Here is a 20,885-nt window from a genome sequence, read left to right on the forward strand (position 1 = left end):
ACCATCTTCCATGGGATGTGGCTGGAATACATTTGTGAGGTGATTTGCAAATGTTTCGGCTTTTTCCTTATTATTTCTACACCAGTTTCCCTCTTGGTTCCGTATTGGTGGTATGTATTTGTTGTTTCGGGTGTTTGATTTTTCTCGTGGCCTTCCAAAGGGAATATTCACTATCTGCGTTTGCTGATAAACCTGTAAGATATTCTTGTATTTTATTATTTTTGATATTATGCAATTGTAGTTTAATTTCCTTGGTGATTTTATTTAATTTTGTCTTGTTTTCAGGTGTTCTTTTTCTTCGCCACTCCTCCTTTATTTTTCTCTTTCTAGCAATCATTTCCTTTATTACAGTTGGGCAATGCTTTTTAACCGCTTAACGCACACATTTATTTGCAAAAATACGTCAAAAAATTACCTATTTATTTTATTACAGTAAAATAAACTACGAACAAGACTATTGTCACTAGATATAATCTAAAGTAAAAAAACGCATATTTTTTTAGAAAAATATAAAATATCAAATACCCCCATGCGCTCACCCGAGTTAACTCGGTCGTAACTTTTTACATACAAAATACTACAAGTAAGAGAAGAAAATCGCAATTATTCAAGTATAATAATGTTAAATATTGCTAACAGTGTGATACACTCTAAAACAAGTGGTTACACAGAGAGGTACGTCACAGTCAGGGCAGAACGTGACGTCAGCAAAATAGAATTCTGCTCATCGTGATCCCACCCCAGTAGGCAGTCGATCGTAAAAAGTTTAAAATTAGAAACGAAAAAACAAGTGGGCACGGGCGCCCATATAAAAATTTTTAGGGGGGGGGCAGACGTGAAGATGTTGCAGATTACATTTCATATACTTTGGATAACCATATATAGTTTAAAGCACCCGAAAAGCTAGGGGGGCAACGGCCCCCCTTCCCATAGGTATGGCCGCCCATGCAAGTGGGGATACCGTTATTTAGCGCTAGAGGAGTTAAAACACGTCGACGCCTCCTATATCGTACAAATATTTTAAGCACGAGTTAACTCGGTTAAGCGAAAATAGAAACGTAGTTTAAAACCGAGTTAACTCGGGTAAGCACGTTAAGCGGTTAAACTCTGTTTGGTAGCAGTCAGGGGTAGCATACCAAGCATCTTCTTGTATAGATTTCTGAAGATTTTCTACTGCTGCGTAGATGTCACTTTCTGTTTTCAATGTGATGTTTATGTCAATTAGTTCATCTAGTTTAGTCTTGAAAATGCTCCAGTCTGTTTTGTTACTGTATAATGATGGTTGTTTAGTACTGTTTGTTATTTGTGCATACCATGTCGCGATTACGCTAGAGTGGTCAGAGGGTAGAACCAATTCAAATTATCTCACCACAAGGGAACCAACTTACTGGCCTACCGACAATGCAAAAATACCTGATCTACTCGACTTCTATATTGTTAAAGGAATTAATGTTAAAAAGATCAGAACGTAAATAAACAAATTCCTTGACTATTTCTGTTATTTGCAGTATTACTTATATACTCTCTTCATACTTGACATCAAAAATGGTATACTCCTTATAAAATACAAAATGGCTTCATGATAGAGGGACGCACTATAATACTTACATGCTTGTTACTTAATGCTTGTTGTACCCTCCTTATAATTAATGAACAATTATTTACATCCTCGGTATTATTCAAGGCCCTAAGGGGTGCATATAATTAACGATGGTCTATGCCGAAACAATAACTTAATAAGGTAGTCATAGCATGAAATGTTCGTTGAGGATATCTATGGGGTAACTGCAGCATGAAACAACTGTTGTTAGTTAACTCACTTTAAAATTATCTAACGTGTGCGTTAGAATAACTAGTACATTAATGACACTTATCACTAGTTTTTCATCGTTTTCGTCTACCTATAGTCCATTCCAGCGAAAAATACAAGAATCGAAGTCACACTGGCTCGAGCAGTGAAGGCATCGAGTACCCGCCCACTGACAATGCAAGAATGCCCCCGAGTCATTCTATTATCTAGCAGGCAGTACCAGTACCGTCGAAACAACCAATGGTACATAATTTATAATGGTTTCTTCGTGTCCGTAAATTTCAAAAGGAACTTGTAGCTCGTTTTCTCGTATCACTCGTTGCTGCGATGCCGTACTTATAAGAAAAATAATACTCATTAGGAGTTTGACAAGTTTTATGTACTACGAAACCGTGCCCGTTATTTTTTATGTCGTCGTCGTTAGAAAATCTACGGAATTACGTACAGAACGCCACACAGAAAAATAAATTATTATAGTTTATATAATTTTCGATTTCATATACTGGGGCGGAGCGAAAAGTTTGATTTAGCCTCTAAAGTGGTACTACAAAGTACACCGCACACATCTTATGGAAAATATGTCACTCAAATCCAATAAAATTTATATGAATAGATTCGTCTCGAAATTGCTTACATCATTTCCTATCATTGCGCCAACTCTGAATTTTGATTAATAACGGCGTAAATAGTAACTAAAGTTTAAGCAAATCGCATTTTCGAAGTCCATGAAACTGTCATATTCATAAATACTGTTAGTATAAAATATATTATTATAAAATATTTATGAAATTGGGGAAACCCGTAAATAAATAAATAAATAAATAAATATTATCGTTATTGAAAACAGCTTTAATCCAGCGTGAGGCTGACCCTTATTTTGCGGTGCGTCACTGGAAGTGCATTGTCATTATTATCTAGATAAGACCTTAATACCAGTGGCGACGCGCGACATTTTCTAAAGTGTTACCAAAACCAGATGTAAAAAAAATCTTATTTAAAAAAAATTATTTTGAACCTCCCAAACATAAGTTTTTGTTTTCAATCCTGTGGGATAAAATTAAACAAAACACTATGTATTCCCAAATTATATGGATGTAATTATGTATATGTACCTAATACGTATAAGAATAAATAATAAACAAACTAAACAGATTATTCTAACATAAAATTAACATAAAAATGAACAAGTAGGAAAAAGAACTTTTTTTGAAAACTGTTGTTTATATTTTAAGGGCCGGTTGTTCGAACGCTAATCAACAATGATCGCCATCAAATATTTAATTACTGTCAATGTCAACTTTGGTTGGGTTGCTGAAAACATAATTGATTACAATTCTGAGACTATAATCAATTAATATAACAATAATTATTAACATAATGGATAATAAATCTCATAATTTTAATTAATTATGTTTTCAGCAACCCAAACAAAGTTGACATTGACAGTTTGGTGACAGTATGTAATTAAATATTTGATAATGATAATTGTTGATTAGCGTTCGAACAACCGGCCCTAAATCTTCCATTTTCAATAATCTCATTTTTTTCTTCAAAATTATATACAGGGTGTCCCGAAAAGAATGGTCATAAATTATACCACACATTCTGGGGTCAAAAATAGTTCGGTTGAACCTAACTTACCTTAGTACAAATGTGCTCATAAAAAAAGTTACAGCCCTTTGAAGTTACAAAATGAAAATCGATTTTTTTCAATATATCGAAAACTCTCAAAGATTTTTTATTGAAAACGGGCATGTATAATTCTTATGACAGGCCCACCTTAAAACCAAATTATAATGAAATTTGTCCACCCCATAAAAAATTTATGGGGATTTTGTTCCCTTGAACCCCCCCAAACTTTTGTGTACGTTCCAATTAATTCATTATTGTGGTACCATTAGTTGAACACAACGTTTTTAAAACTTTTTGCCTCTTAGTATTTTTTCGATAAGCCAGTTTTTATCGAGATGCGGCTTCTTTTTTTAATATATTTACATACAAAATTTATGGGGGTTTTGTTCCTTTAAACCCCCCAAATCTTTGTGTACGTTCCAATTAAACTATTATTGTGGTACCATCAGTTAAACACAGTGTTTTTAAAACTTTTTTGTCTCTTAGTCTTTTTTTGATAAGTCAACTTTTATCGAGATGTGGCTTCTTTTTCAAAATATACCAAAAAATTTAAGTTATAAATAAATTTTCAGATTATTAACAGGTGTCTATAATCATACTTAACCATATACAAATAGGTGGTGGATTCGACTAATATTCAAAATATCTCGATAAACACTGACTTATCAAAAAAGTACTAGGAGGCAAAAAAGTTTTAAAAATATTGTGTTTAACTAATGGTGCCACAATAATAATTTAATTGGAACGTACATAAAAGTTTGGTGGGGTTTAAGGGAACAAAACCCCCATAAAATTTTTATGGGGTGCACAAATTTCACTTTATTTTTTTTTAAGATGCTGCTGCCATAAGAATGCCACATGTCCATTTTCCATAAAAAACCTCTGAGAATTCACTATATTTTTTTTAAGATGTTGCTACGATAAAGATTCCTCATGTCCATTTTCAATGAAAAACCTCTAGGAGTTTTCGATATATTAAAAAAAATCGATTTTCATTTTGTAACTTCAAAGGGCTGTAACTTTTTTTGTGTGCACTATTGTATATAGGTAAGTGAGGTTTAATCAACCTATTTTTGACCCCAGAATCTGTGGTATAATTTATGGCCAATCTTTTCGGGACACCCTGTATAAAAAATATATACAAGGAGAATGACTTTTCAAGTTGTTGATCGATTACGCAGCAACACTCTTCCATGTTTAAATACACGCACACTGTAATCTGTAATAGGTACTAAACTAACGTTATCAAACAAAAAGTGGTAACAATACTGATTGACATACACAGCGTGCCTACGCCGTCGCTCCTTCAACATTTTCAGAAACGAGCCAGTCCCTAGCGATAGCGAAGATCTCCCTGGGTTATCACAACCAAAAGTGGTAACAACGTATCATAACATCTGTCGTTTCTGTCTCTATTACCTCGAATTATTACATTATGTGCATGTTGTACTAATCTGTTGTCATTGTAGATACGGATACATGTAAGTAGGGAAACCTGTGTGTATCTGTTATTAATAAATAAATAACGTGCAACGGATTCACATCGCCGCCGCCTACGAAAAGTATAACTCCGAAAAATGCCGTTAAGAATAGAACTTTCAATGAACGCCGCGAAAAACATTATTTTCGATTATATGATTGTGAAAATTATAATCCCTAATGAAGTGTTAGCGAAAAAAATTATTTTTTGAGGGGTATCAGCAAAAAACATCATTTTTTCTGTTTGTGGGTCCACGAAAATTATAATTACTAAAAAATTCTCAGAAATAATTGTTTTCGTTGGCAGAAACAGAAACAGAAAGGGAAATAATTGTTTTCGTCGGCATCTATTATGAACTAAATCTTTTCGTTATAAATATTTTGGGAGTTACAATATTCGCGGACATGCATTTAAAAAAATTGTATCGCCAACACTTATCAAAGAGTTATTATTTTCACTGGAAATGTCTTAGGAATCACATTAATCATAGGTACCAGTGACATAATCTCACCAATATTTTCGTGCGTATAAGTTGCTATTTACTGAATTAGGTACTATTAAACAAATATTTCTGTTGGTAAAAAATATAAATGGAATTATTCCATAATAGTCATAAAATATTTATTTGCAAGATTTTTAACTGTTACCAATGTTACCATAACGGATGCTGAGACTAAGGACGATGGCTTGCAAATTGTAGAAGCCTCGAAGGTGTAATCAGAGAAAGTTCCCATTGTTTTCAGTCTGGTGGGATGTAGAATAACATTATGTTCTTTTATATGCCATTGGATTGAAAACTTACGTCTTTTGCTAGCAGTTGCCGCTAGGGCATCTATGCCATTTCGTTCGTTGCAATCCGGGACTGCACGCCGGGGTTTGTTTTGGTTGGATTAGGAGAGCAGCATATGTGCCTCCTGATGAGAAACTAATAAGTTTCGAAACCGGTATAGGTGCTTGCTGCACTCTCTGATTGGACTAGAATATGATGCGGCTGTATTTTCGTTTTGCAACGAAATTGAAAATGGTTATTCATTTTTGGCATATAGTATTGTATATGAGCTGTTTGTTTAGCTTGGTTTATTAATAAATCTTACAAATTCAATAACCTTTTACATATTTATATAAAGACAGTCCTGCTATTATCCTTGTAATATAATGTCTTTTTCACTTTTTCAGTTTCTCTCTTCCAACCTTAAAAGCGAATGTTCAACGCCACATGCATCTAGAGACAATCAGAACAAGAAACCATATAGAAAGAATGTCATAACGCCTTTTTAGTCGGCAACGTGGTGTCGTAACATCAATTGCTTTTGTTTAAAATGCGGTTACATATAAAGTACAGCAGAATGGCAGCCGATCGTTTTCAAAGAAATCGATCAAATTACAATTGTGATAGGCAAGTAATTCGTATTTGGTCGGGGATTACCATTAGATTAAGGTTTGGTACTAACAATTAAATATATATGGCAGTATGTGCCTTGGAATTTTTTTCGTCCGACTTCTTACCGGTGGCCTGCTTTTTTGCTTGACTAGTGTCAGTGTTTGACCACCTAGCAATAGGTCCAAAGTAGAGAAGCATATTATTTGCTGGTCTCTATTATTGTTTTCAACCCATATACAGTCGGAAAAATGAAAGAATACCCATGAACGATCACATCAATCATTTACATATTTTGTATTTGCTGTCTTTTTCTACAAGGTGAGTCATGAGGAACTGTACATACTCCTACCTCGTATAGAGGCTCCTATGGGGAATAACAAATGACCATTAAAAAGTGTCTGCTCCCATTGTTTAATAACATACAGGGCGAGTTTCGCATTTTGACAGAAATTTGTATTCGTCATAATTTTTGAACGGTCAGATCGATGTGTCTCTTTTTTGGTAAATCGTTACACTAACCACCTAATCAATTGATTTATTCAAATTAGAAAAAAATCAGGTCCGGCTTTAAAAAATTAGTTCGTTTGGATCCTAGAAAAACTTTCACGCTGTATACGCTTTTTGAAAATTCTAATATGAATTTTAGAAATTAGACAAATAGGCAATTAAAATGGCATATTTATTTTTTCCCCACACGATTACTTAATTTTTTATAAAAAAATCAATTTGACTATGAATTAAAAGTTTGGTAAAGTAAACCATAGATTTAAAAAAATTAACTTTTATTACAAAAATTATTTTTTTTAACAAATATTTAATTTATGTTACCACCCAACCAACTGATTTATTCAAACTAGAAAAAAACCAGGCCCGGATTTAAAAAATTAGTTCGTTTGGGTCTTGGAAAAATTTCACCTTGTATACGCTTTTTGAAAACTCTAATATGAATTTTACAAATTAGACAAATAGGCAATTAAAATGGCGAATTTATTTTCTCCCCATACAATTACTTAATTTTTTATAAAAAAAATAAAATTTGACTATGAATAATTAAAAGTTTGGTAAAGTGAACCAATGATTTAAAAAAAATTACTTTTATTACAAAAATTAATTTTTTTTAACAAATATTTAATTTATGTTGTTACCACCAAATCAACTGATTTATTCAAACTAAAAAAATCAGGCCTGGATTAAAAAAATTAGTTCGTTTTGGTCTTAGAAAAAATTTCACCCTGTATACGCTTTTTGAAAACTCTAATATGAATTTTTACAAATTAGACAAATAGGCAATTAAAATGGCATATTTATTTTTTCCCCACACGATTACTTAATTTTTTATTAAAAAATCAAATTTGTCAAAATCGGAATTTTAACCTAAAAATGAAAAAAAAATGAAATCACGGTTTAACTCACTACAACTCAGTTCCATTTTAATATTTTTTTTTTCAGAAATTTTTACAGCACATATCTCTTACCATTGTGAAGACTATGAAAATTGTTATAGACTTTCAGTCTTCTTCTCGTAAAAGTTATGAATTTTTAAAAATAAAAGGTGCAGATTCGTGAATTGCAAAGATAAATCGCAAAAATTAAGTGAAAAAATTTAAAATTTATCTATTTGATCACGTCTATGGTAAACTATAGAGTCCAAAGAGAAGTGTTATGGGGAGTTTTAGATCTGGACGTGTTATAGAAAAAATGGTGAAACTTTTAATTTTAAGAAAAACGTTTAATTTTTTTTATTTTTATGGTAAAATTGCGATTTTGACAAATTTGATTTTTTAATAAAAAATTAACTAATCGTGTGGGGAAAAAATAAATATGCCATTTTAATTGCCTATTTGTGTAATTTGTAAAATTCATAAGACAGATAACTCTATATTAGAGTTTTCAAAAAGCGTATACAGGGTGAAATTTTTTCTAAGACCCAAACGAACTAATTTTTTAAAGCCGGTCCTGATTTTTTTTCTAGTTTGAATAAATGAGTTGATTAGGTGGTAATAGTGTAACGATTGACCAAAATAAGAGACACATCGATCTGACCGTTCAAAAATTATGACGAATACAAATTTCTGTCAAAATGCGAAACTCGCCCTGTATATTATTAAACAATGGGAGCAGACACTTTTTAATGGTCATTTGTTATTCCCCATAGGGGCCTCTATACGAGGTAAGAGTATGTACAGTTCCTCATGACTCACCCTGTATAACAAACGTTTGTTATTTATAGAAAAAGACAGCAAATACAAAAGAAGTGATTGACGTGATCGTTCATGGGTTTTCTTTCATTTTTCCGACTTGTATTTTAATCTAACAAGTATAGTTCTGCAATCGAACTAAGAGGGTCATTAATATTTAGCTCAGCGGGGTACTATTGCTGGACATAATATGTACTTAAATAAGCAAGCGATCATTCCATAAAACAGGAAGATCCCTTGTTGATAAAATTTCACACCTCGAAAAATAGCTCCCCTCTGAGCTGAATATTAATGACTCTCTTAGTTCGATCGCAGAACTATACAAGTTTACCGACCACTAACCGCAAATAAAAATAACGCGAATGGCATTAATTTATTGTAACAGGCACATATTTTGATACACATATGATGCAAAAGAACGAAATAAATCCATTCTCGAACGCTTCTAATTTGTTGAGATTTTTCATTTTTGCTGTCCAAGTTTCACGTCCATAGAACAAAACGGACCAGACGTAGCAATTCAATACTCTTAGACGTGTGGTCAATGACAGACTTATACTGCACAATGCACAATACCAATGCACAAAGCCAACTGTTAAAACTTTTTCGTGCAAGTTCTATTCTGGTCGAAATTTCCTCATCACTTTCAACCCTGCAGTTAATTCAGCTACCCAGATAACTTATAGTCCACAGAAATAAGATTTTTCTCGTGACACATCTCCTTCCAGGCCGAAACCAAATTTTTGAGTAGTATGGACATCTATAATAATAACCTATATGTTTCCTGCAGCCGATTTTGATGATATACATAGTTATAAACAAATGAAGATCAAAAAACGGTAAATTTTCGCTTTCTTCGTCTATTACTAAAAAGTGAAGCACTTTAAACAAATTTGAGAATAATAAACTCATAAGTCATATAAAAAACTTCAATATGGCATTCGCTAAATATATCTATCCTTATTTGTTGCTTAAAAAATTGCAAAATAAGTCATAAATTTTGAGATTTTATAAATGTTCATAACTTATGTAAAAATTAAGTTAGAACCTTCTTATTACACAGAATGCTGAGACCTCTTGTGGTTAAATTAAATTTTAAATTTTAAAGCCATTGGTCAAATAGTTTAAGTTATTTAATTTGTTTATCCCAAATTCATTTTTTTTTGCAACACTGTAAGTCAGAAAATTATGATGTTACAGTAATACTTCGGACAGTTTATGAAAGAAGAGCATTCATACTATTAACTTAATTAAAAAAAAAAAATGACAAAAAGTAATTTTAAACAGTGTAAAATTATTTTGCAAAAACACGTCGATTTTTTGCTTCTTTATAAACAATTACAATAACTTTTTAACCGTTACCCGTAGAAAAATTATTTTTTCATATTTAGAAAGACTGAATTTTTATACACATTTGGAAAGAAAAATAATTGTCCTAGAGCAATTAGGGACGAAGTTAGCCCCCCCCCCCCCGTTTTATTATTTCACATGTTCTTGCAAAATAATTTTGCAATACATATTTAGAATTATTTTTTGCTATTTTTTTATTAAATTAATAGTGTAAATTTTCTTCTTTCATAAACTATCCAAAGTGTTACCGTAACTTTATCATTTTCTGACTTATGGTGTTGCAAAAAAAATTAATTTGGCATAAACAAATTAAATAACTTGTAAACTATTTGACCAATTGCATTGAAATTTAGGGTATTATTTAAGCACCAGAAGTCTCAGCATTCCGTGTAATAAGAAGGTTCTAAATTAATTTTTACATAAGTTATGAATATTTATAAAAACTCAAAATTTATGATCTATTTTGCAATTTTCTAAGCAACCAATAAGGATAGACTTATTCAGCGAATGCCATATTGAAGTTTTTTATACGATTTATGAGTTTCTTCCTCTCAAATTTGTTTAAAATGCTTCACTTTTTAGTAATCGACGAAAAAAGCGAAAATTTACCGTTTTTTGATCTTCATTTGTTTATAACTATGTATATCATCAAAATCGGCTGCAGGAAACATATAGGTTATTATTATAGATGTCCATACTACTCAAAAACAATTGGTTTCGGCCTGGAGAGGGTTGTGTCACCAACAGGATATTTTTTTTCCTCATTTCTCGAACTATAAAGTGATCCACCCTTTCCAGAATTTTGTTATCTAATTTTAGTATGTACTGAGTCATCGATATTAAGTTTTCCGACCACCATCCATTTTGTCCATCCGTCATCCGTTTTACTTTGTGTTGTTTGTTAAGCCCGAAAGCATAGCCAAGATGAAGTTGGGCAGGCCACGTAGCGAGACTAAAAGACTCAATATGGACCAGAAAACTACTTGACTTGCGCCCAAGAGAAGACAAACGCAGCAGAAGACGACCACCAACACGCTGGATGGACGACATTAATGAATGTCCAAGAACTGGCAATAAGACGCACAGAACCGTGGAAAGTGGCGAAAAATGGGAGAGACGGAAGAGGTTGCATAATGAAGATGATAACTCATTATTGAATTTCTCAGACATGATACTACTCAAACTGTTATGGACGATTACTAATTATCAGTTTTTATGGACACACACAAAAAATATTGACACGAAATATTTTTGCATACATGTTGTTAAAATTGATCATAAATAGTACCCTTTTAAGTTTTTACAGTTTTTATCTTATTCGCTTCTTTACAACGTATGGTAGGTTTCATTTCCTCTACTCACGTTCGCGTGCAACTAATCGATCCTAGAGGCTATTCTTCTTCTTTTCTTATAAACGGTTTATTACAAAATTACCTAGATATGTGTAATACCTTTGTAAATAACGATGTTACTTTGTATTTATTAGAGCTTGTGGAACGGTTTTATACTATGCATAGAATAATGATATTTATGTTTCATTGAAAGCCTTAAAGTGCTTTTTGTAGATGAGAAGAGAAAAGGTTCATGTAAAGTAACACCAAGTAATGAATGTAAAGCATACTATAATAATTGACGATATAAAAACAAAGCAACGAAGATGGTTTGGCCACGTACAAGGTATGTAAGATAACAGATTACCCAAGCAAGTACTACGATGAGCACCAAAAGGACGGCGGAAAAAAGGAAGACCTAGGAATAGCTGGATAGAGGGAATTCATAAGGAAATTAGAGAAAGAGGCTTGAACGCAGACATATGTTACGGTAGAGAACACTGGCGATTGGGAATAGGAAGACGTGTAGAACGTTATGAACCGATTTACCAAGAACTCTTCATTCCAACCTAAAAGAGATTTTTTTCTTTTCTATTTTGATTAATTCATAATATTTTGTATGTACTTACGTGTAGCTTCCATGGGTGTTATGGCATTTTCCGTGTCGACATGGCATGTGCTTGCATTCGTCCTTATCTTCGCGGCACGAGGCCCCCGTAAAACCGGGAGCACACGTGCATTTGTAGGAATCACCGACCGACGTGCATTCTGCGCCATTACGACACGGCTGCGACGAACAGTGGTCCTGTTTTTCGCAATGTTCACCTGAAACATAAACAAATACTTTAGCTAAACAAAAATTTATCAAAAAATCATTTACAAAAGGTATATTTATTAAAAAGACCTTTTCGGGTTACATCACAGAACGATTTCGAAAAAACAATTCCATCATCAGTCAATTAGTTTTCGTGCCTCAGGATCAATTTCTTTGAACACTTCTATTATTCGTTGCTTGCTTCTACTAATTCAACGAAGCTAGGACAAATAATCCCGGACAAAAAATCCCAACAAATAATCCCCGGACAAAAAATCCCCACAAAATGTCCCGGACAAATAATCCCCAAATTTTTTTGGACAAAATATCCCCACAAAAAATCCCGGACAAAAAATCCCCAAGAAATATTTGCTGCCGAATAGTTCTCTAAAGATTTTCCGTGAATGCAATCGACGCAAACGTTTTTCAACCTCAGTGCATGAGAGTTACAGCAATCACCATGAAACCTGTTTGGGCACGAAAATAATGATTAGCAATTAAAATTAAGCATGCATTTTAATTTCGATTATCAAATTTCGAATTGCAATTGTTGAGTTTTTTGGCTGTGGGAATCATATTGTAATTATTCGCTTAAATCTTTTGCTCACCTTGCTTTAAACAACTCTGTTTAAAACATTGCCTATTCGTGATGATAACTGCTGGTCCTGAAAACGATAGTCTTGAATCTAATGCAAAAAACCTGTACCTTTTTGGTTTGATTTTTGGATAAATTTTTATGGATGCACACATATCCTCAATTACGTTTTTTAAAATCGGATAAAGAATAGTATTGCCCATAAATTTGTTCCTAAAAGCATCAAAAGTTAAAATAATCGAAAAGTTTTGTATAACTTTCCTCGCGATGCGTGGTTTTGGCATTGGCATTGAAATTAGTGGAAATTTCAATTGTTTTTGATACATACAAAATCTTATACTGATAATATCTGCTCTCATGCACTAAGGCTGAAAAACATCTGCATCGATTGCATTCACGGAAAAACTTTTCGAGTACTATTATTCAGCGGCAAATATTTCTTGGGGATTTTTTGCCAGGGATTTTTTGTGGGGATATTTTGTCCAAAAAAAATTGTGGGGATTATTTGTCCGGAATTTTTTGTGGGGATTTTTTGTCCGGGGATTATTTGTCCGGGGATTATTTGTGAAGATTTTTTGTCCGGGCTTTTTTGTCTAGGGATAATTTGTGGGGTTATTTGTCCGGGATTATTTGTCCGGGGATTATTTGTCCGGACCCCAATGCAACTACTAAAACTACTTTTGTCAGCAGACATTAAAAGTGATAAAACTTTGCCAAAAATAACAAGACGCAAATTGAAGAAAATTTTGCAAGAATTAGACTTTGGGAGAAACGCGATAGAATATGTGCTTTTCCAAAAATATATCTTTTCATCAAATGTTAAAAAAAACGTTTTAGCCACTAGACGCACATTTTCTCTTCATTTTATTAACCAAATAATCGTATTTTAAAACGTTTTTATATACTTGGCTTGGTCGGTGTCACGGACTCCGCAAATTTTGTAATCCATTTTAAACAGAGTTCTAGGCTACGTAGGTACCTGAAATTTTCAGAACAGCTTTGAACTAGCTAACAATGCAATATTTAACTGCTATTATACAGGGTGATTGATTAGTAGGGTAAAGCTCCATAGATCCGTTATAGTAATGGATAGCGATAAAAGTTAATAACAAAAACTGTAGCCAAGTTTGAGCTTCACATTACAAAATTAGTTAGAATTTTACAGGGTGTTCGATAACATAGTGGCAGATCAAACGTATGTTTTTTTAAATGGAACACCCTATATTTTATTTTATATTCGAAATCTTCTTAACTTCTCCATTACAAAAGTATGAAGGTTTGGTATGTTATACAGGGTATTTACAAAGTTATAACATATTTTATATGAAAATCGTAACAAGTTCAACTCCCTGTATAAATAAAAATAAGCACAACGACAATGGTTTATTGATGCCATATTTTTTTACTTATTGTCAAAATTTTCATAAATGATTGATATTCCTGATTTTCTTTATATTGAATAGAGGGCGAGTCAAAACGCAAGTACATTATTTTCTCAGTAATTTTAAATGAAACAGCCTGCATTTTATATCACTATCGAAAAGTACTATTACCTTACTTTAATTTATATATAACATTCTCAATGTCTAAATTTATTAGTTTTTGATATATTTTCATTTTTTAGAGCAAATTATTAATTACGGGTCTAAATCTGTCCAAATTTTAGGTAAGCCATGACTGAATTGTCTAAAACTGACAATTTACGATTACTGATTATGAATCTATAATCAAAGTTGGCTACAATTTTTGTTATTAACTTTTATTGCTATCTATTACTATAACGGATCTACGGAGCTTTTCCCCACTAACCAATCACCCTGAATGGATAAATCGATTTTTTTTTATTTCAAACTATTTTAAACATGTAACTAATGCAATTATATTTTAAAGTGCATTAATAAATCGATATCTACAAATTGATGGTGGGTCAGTGGCATTAGACTGCAGACCGAGAGTTCCCTAGTTCGAACACGGCTGTTGCGTCTCTTTCTTTAATTTTTTTAATAAATAATTAAAAGTTGATATACTTAAAACTCGTATTTTATAAGTTAATTATTATATGTATATAAATATTATATATACCATTTTAAACAACCGTGGTATTATAAAAAGTACTTTTTTATACAAGTGTAATTTTTGGAATTATACTTTTAACAGTTAACACACATACCAAAAATTCATATTTTATTCTTTCGAAACATGTTGTGTCCTATATATAACAAAACCGTGTTATTATAAAAAGTACTTTTTTATTAGAGTGTAATTTTTGTAATTTTAAGCATTTTACATCGTCAAATTATTTTATATTCTCTCCTATAAATAATAAAAACGTTTTATTATAAAAAAGTTCTTTTTTATAAAAGTAATTATTTATTGATTTATATCGATAACAAAAGCTTGTGAGTGCGTTTAGACGAGCCCCCACTGGTGCAGTCTGTTTTAGTGCCCGTTTTTCGGTCGCATGTTTAGGATTTATTGAATAATTGGCCATCTCATCAAAGATTTCAAGGAATATTTGACCTCCAAGTTCATGCGCAGCGCATACATTACTTAGGACTCTCAGTTGTTTTCAGTGTGCTCTGCAATGTTCATTAGCGCGACGAGGAAGGTTTCTGCATCGAATGGACACATCAAAAATATTTACTTAATTGTTGTATTTTTATTGTGGTATTTTTCGTGATGCATTTGATCTCGTTTTATTTGGTAATTCGTAGAATTTTGGAATCAGTTACAAAAGTATAACATAATATTATTATATTCATAGAAAAAAACGAAAACTGTAGTAATTGCAAAAGAAGATAATAGTCCTGTCGCCAGGGGGGGTACAACGGCCTCCTGTATTCAGATGGACTTACCCAAGTTTTTATTATGTATTTTGGCCCGTAGAACACGAATTTTTTGGGTAACAGTTGATCCGGATGTCGATAAGATTGTTATAAACAAAGAAGTTGAGGAATTACATAACAGCGATTTCTCGCAAAACAAAACATGTTTTTGTATTTTTTGGGCCATTCTAACCAAAAAATGTTCCTACAAGTTTTTTCGTAGGATGCATAGTTTTCGAGATAAACGCGATTGAACTTTCAAAAAATCGAAAAATTGCAAATTTTTGAACCCGAATAACTTTTGATTAAAAAATAAAATAGCAATTCTGCTTACCGCATTTGAAAGTTCAAGTCAAATTCTATCGATTTCGAATATATACATTGCTAAAAATTTATGTGTTTATTGCTAAAAAAAGCTATAAACACATAGTGTTTCCCGTGCCTAATACATGCGTTTACATGCATGCTACGTAGAAATAGCCTCGCTTGCACTTGTATTAATACCTACTCTTCCTACTCGTTCGATTTTAAATGAGAAATCATAGAAAACATCACTCCGGCACTAGGTGTTTATACTTTTGTTTAACAATAAAATAATAACTTTTTAGCAATGCAAATAACTAAAACCGATATACTTTGACTTGAACTTTCAAATGCGGTAAGCAGAATTGCTATTTTATTTTTTAATCAAAAGTTATTCGGGTACAAAAATTGCAATTTTTCGATTTTTTGTAAGTTCCACCGCGTTTATCTCGAAAACTATGCATCCTACGAAAAAATTTGTAGGAACACTTTTTGGTTAGAATGGTCCAAAAAATACAAAAACATGTTTTGTTTTGCGAGAAATCGCTGTTATGTAATTCCTCAACTTCTTTGTTTATAACAATCTTATCGACATCCGGATCAACTGTTACCCAAAAAATTCGTGTTCTACGGGTCAAAATACATAAAAAAAACTTGGGTAAGTCCATCTGAATACAGGAGGCCGTTGTACCCCCCCTGGCGACAGGACTATAAGTTCGTTTAAGATATTCCACAAACTCGAAAATAGAGACAGCAAATAACTACAACAAATAGAACATCTGAAAAACCGAAGCCAAGATATTTATAACATAGAGTGGCAGAGAACAGAAATTTCTGAGATTTCTAGAATATTTTCTGAATAGAAATCTCTCTGAGAGGCTAAGAAAATCTTTGAAACCGAGGGGATGACCAGGCGTTTAAGCCTATAGAGAAAAGTAGTAAGAAGAAGAATTACAACCTAGATCAATTACATAGCTGAAGCATTAAATTTTTAGAATAAGTGTATGTTATACCTATCTCAGAAGTATCTCAGAAGTACATTTATGTATTGTAATCCATACATTGAGAGAAATTGACGGAAAAAATTATTCTGTATGGTTCCCATTCCACGATTATGAATCTTCTGTAACTTTGACGTTTGACTCAAATGATACAAGAATAAAATAGAAGTACAAAGTGAAAATAATGTATGTGAGACACAGAATAGTTTTTAGTTGGCTGCTTTTGGAAAATAGTTCTTTTCTTGCAGACATATTAACTCTATTTTTTAATAGGCCTGCCGTAGGTTGTCGTTCTATCATTTTCGTGATCTTCCCAGTCACCGTCTTTAAACTTTATTCGGCCTATATGATCGTTTCATTCTACCCTTCTGTTTCTTATCCAGTTCTTGATGTTTTCCACCTTACATCTCCGTTGCATATCCGCACTTCTAACTCTGTCCCATAGTGTTTTACCATAGATTTCTCGAAGGGTTTTCACCTCTGCTATTTCTAGCAGCATCCTTTTGATCCTCTCTGATAGGTCGTGTTTCTGTCGCGTATGTCATTATTGGTCTGATACCACCATCCGGTGTTACACGGAATGGGAAAAGACAGAGAACTTTTGACCACCTTAAAAGGAGAAACACAGTATATTTGGGGCACGTACTTATAGATAAGTACGAGTTGTTACAGCTAATTATGAATGTAAAATAAGAAAATCTACGGTTTCGTTTTGATTTATATCTGTCTCCCTCCATCTCCTCCTGATTTTCTTATTTTACTAATGCCATACTCTGTATTAGAGTACACAGACTCGATTCATACAGGTTCTCTGAAGCGTAAATTGGAATATTTTCCTAACGGTGCCTTTTGGTATTGTCATACTGGGTTAAACAGAGAACTTGAATCGAGTCGAAATTCATTTCATTTAATTATGAATGGTAAAATCGAAGGAAAAAGGAGTCCTGATAGACAACAAATATCCTGACTGAAAACATTCGCAACTGGATCGGGTTAATATGCTTTTAAGAAAAGCAGAAGATAGAGACGAATTTGTAATGGTTATAGCCAACCTTCAGTAGTGGAGTCGGCACTAGAAAAAGGAGAAGTTCTTCTTTTCCATTTTTTCTTCTATTGTGTTGTTCTGATAGATATTTTCGATCGTATTGACTATTCCTAGAGATATCTCTCTTGCGTACAATGAATGGATAACGTCCTTTAATTTTACCCTGCCAAATACCCTCTTAAGATCCACGAGACAAATATACGAAAAACAACTCATGGTAGAAACCATTTCTGTATAGTTTGTCCACTACTCTTTAGCACCAGTTACCATGCTATAAGAGCTTGATTTTTACCTAAAAACATTGTAAACAGTTGGTACGAATTGTTGTCTTGCCTTTTTAATCGCATTTCTAATCATTACAACCGTAATATCACTTTCTGGTCCAGTATATCTTCTATTTTTAAGATCTTTAAACACTTCAATACATAAAAGAAACCAGTTTGTAGATTAGTACGTACGCCACTGATATAAGATATATAAATGTTACTCGCAATGGACTTAAGTACATACACACTCAGATAAGGAAGTCGCATTAACGTTGCATAAATATTACCCAGATCAAGATATTGCTAGTTAGTTAGAATTTTGAAATGCCCACTTTGTGCAGCAATTTGCTTTGTTCGTCAAATATAAGTAACTTGTGGCACTCAGAGATTACCGTATCGCCACTCCCCAATAGACAAATACGACAATGTTCGTCGTTCTAAATGCCTTTTTGGAATGATGACTATTTTATACTTTGAATAATATCATGATACAGGATAAAACAGTACTTATACATACAGCAATAACTAAATAGGTAAATAGCCCAGTTGTCAAAAATTTGACCTCTAACAATCGTACAAACAAGATACATTTTGCTGAGAATGTCAATTTGGAATCCCAAAAAAGATGCACAACAGTTTGTCACTCCTACCCCGAGCTTCCTCCTGAAACACCCCCTCGTAGAAGGGGAACCATCGATTTACCAAGAATATGTATGCCATAGAAACAAATTTACATTAGTTTATATATAGTGGAGTCACTGAAGGTTTTCACCTGCGATTTCGTTGAACCTTCATCGATTTTCATGAAAATTGGTAAGTAGTTAGAAAATACTTCAAGGAACAAAGGTGACATGATGTTAACTTGCGCTTTTACCCTGGGGGTGGTTGCCACCCCTTCTCGGGGGTAAAATTTTTTTATTAAAAATAATACCAGAAATCGATAGAGGGGCAACTTCTAAGCAAAATTTGTTATATAAAGTTATTAACATAAATCAATACTTTTTGACTTATTAAATATCAAAGATTTTATTTTTTCTTAAAAAAATGCATGTTTTAAAGCTGTTTTTCACGTATTACTCAAAAACTATAAGCTTTTTGTAAAAAAGCTATTATTACCAAAATTAAAGATAATAAAATATTTAATACACTCCCTACTTAAAGAACTAAACTAATGTTATTTAAAGTGAGTTATGGGTAATTGAATATATATTTTTTTCGACGAGTACTCAAATCTAAGTATTCAAGCTTACATAACGGGAAAACGATGCATTTTATAGAATATACTTGTTAAGCACTTGTCAAATCACTTCGGAATACCTATCAAATGAGCTTCAGTAGAAGTTAATAGCATCAAAATTAAGCAAGTTATGATGAAAATAAGAGAACCCTTTCGATTTTTTTAGGAAAAAGTTAAAAACTAAACATACGCCATTTCCGCAAAAATTAAAATTTGTAGTAATCCTCACAAGAATTTCTTTATGTTATCATAGTTAATTATTTCAACAAATTTGACCGGTTTAGAATGCATATTTTTGAAAAAAAGATATAATTTAAAAAAATCAGAATTTTTAGAATTATCGTACTTTTCATTTTCTTTTGATAATAACTCCAAAAATACTCAATATACGTACAAGATTATAAATAACTAAATTTTAGTTTTTTCTGTAACAAATACTCTACCCATTTTACTATTTTCGTAGAGTAAAAAATAACCGAGATGAAACGTTTAAAATTTCAATTTTGCTGCGAGAACCATGTAACCGGGGCCATTTAACCTTTTATTTTTAAAAAAGTAAGAGGTATAAATGACTATTTTGACGTTTTTTAATAGCTCTTGGAATAAAATTTTAACCAGTTATTAGATGAACTTGCTACTTTAAAATTTAACGGAGTTATCTACAAAAAAACAAGAACATTTTTTAGAAAATTTTTTAAAAGATACATTTTGAAACATTTTTGGTGCATAAACTTTAATGCTATCAACTTGTTCGAGCACTTATTTGATAGACATTTCAATGAGCTTTGACAAATGTTTAATAAGTTTATGTTATAAAATGCATCATTTTCCCGGTATTTAAGCTTGAATACTTAGATTTGGATACTCGACGAAAGAAATATACATTCAATTACCTATAACTCACTTTCAGTTAACATTGAAAGGTTTTTCTAGTAAGGAATTTATTTGATTTTTTATTAGCCTCAATTTTGAAAATAATAACTTTTTTGTAAAAACTTATAGTTTTTGAGTTATTTATGAAAAATCGGTTAAAAACATGCATTTTTCTCACGAAAAATTAAAATCTTTGATCTTTAATAACTCAAAAAGTCTCGATTTATTTTAATAACTTTATATAACAAATTTTGCTTATAATTTGTCGCTCTATCGAATTGTGGGGTTATTTTTTATAAAATCATTTTCACCCCCGAGGAGGGGTGGCATCCACCCCCAGGGTAAAAGCGCAAGTTGGCACCATGTCACCTTTGTTCCTTGAGATATCCTCTAACCATTCACCAATTTTCGTGCAAATCGATGGAGGTTCAACGAAATCGGAGGTAATAGCTCATATTCACCTTCAGTGACTGCACTAATACTGTACGTTACGTTTTCTTCTAATGTTTTCATCTCTCTTTCGATCTCTCAGCGAATTTCCTGTAATACTTCCGTTTCCCCATTTCTGCCGTTTTTAGCAGTATCTGTGTTGTGGCTATATTTATTATCGGATCTTGTTTCTGATGCATGTCTCATTATTGGTCTTCCATTGGCTTTATCAATTTTTAACTTCATCTCAGTGTTAATATGTCGGTTTATAGTGTTATGAAGACATCCTGCCAGTCCATTTGCTTTTTGTAGTTG

At 32.4% G+C, this 20,885-nt stretch overlaps 1 protein-coding gene across 1 annotated transcript in view; it reads right to left on the reverse strand.

The window, feature by feature from the left end:
* Window positions 1-20,885, reverse strand: part of LOC114342869 (neurogenic locus Notch protein) — a 490,390-nt gene that overhangs the window by 252,430 nt on the left and 217,075 nt on the right. Inside the window, exon 4 of the mRNA XM_028293768.2 lies at window positions 11,812-12,007. Within this exon, the coding sequence (XP_028149569.1) occupies window positions 11,812-12,007 (196 nt within the window). The remainder of the gene's footprint in view (window positions 1-11,811; window positions 12,008-20,885) is intronic.

Source organism: Diabrotica virgifera, chromosome 5, assembly GCF_917563875.1.
Source record: "Diabrotica virgifera virgifera chromosome 5, PGI_DIABVI_V3a".
In the NCBI taxonomy this organism is placed as follows: Eukaryota; Metazoa; Arthropoda; class Insecta; order Coleoptera; family Chrysomelidae; genus Diabrotica; species Diabrotica virgifera.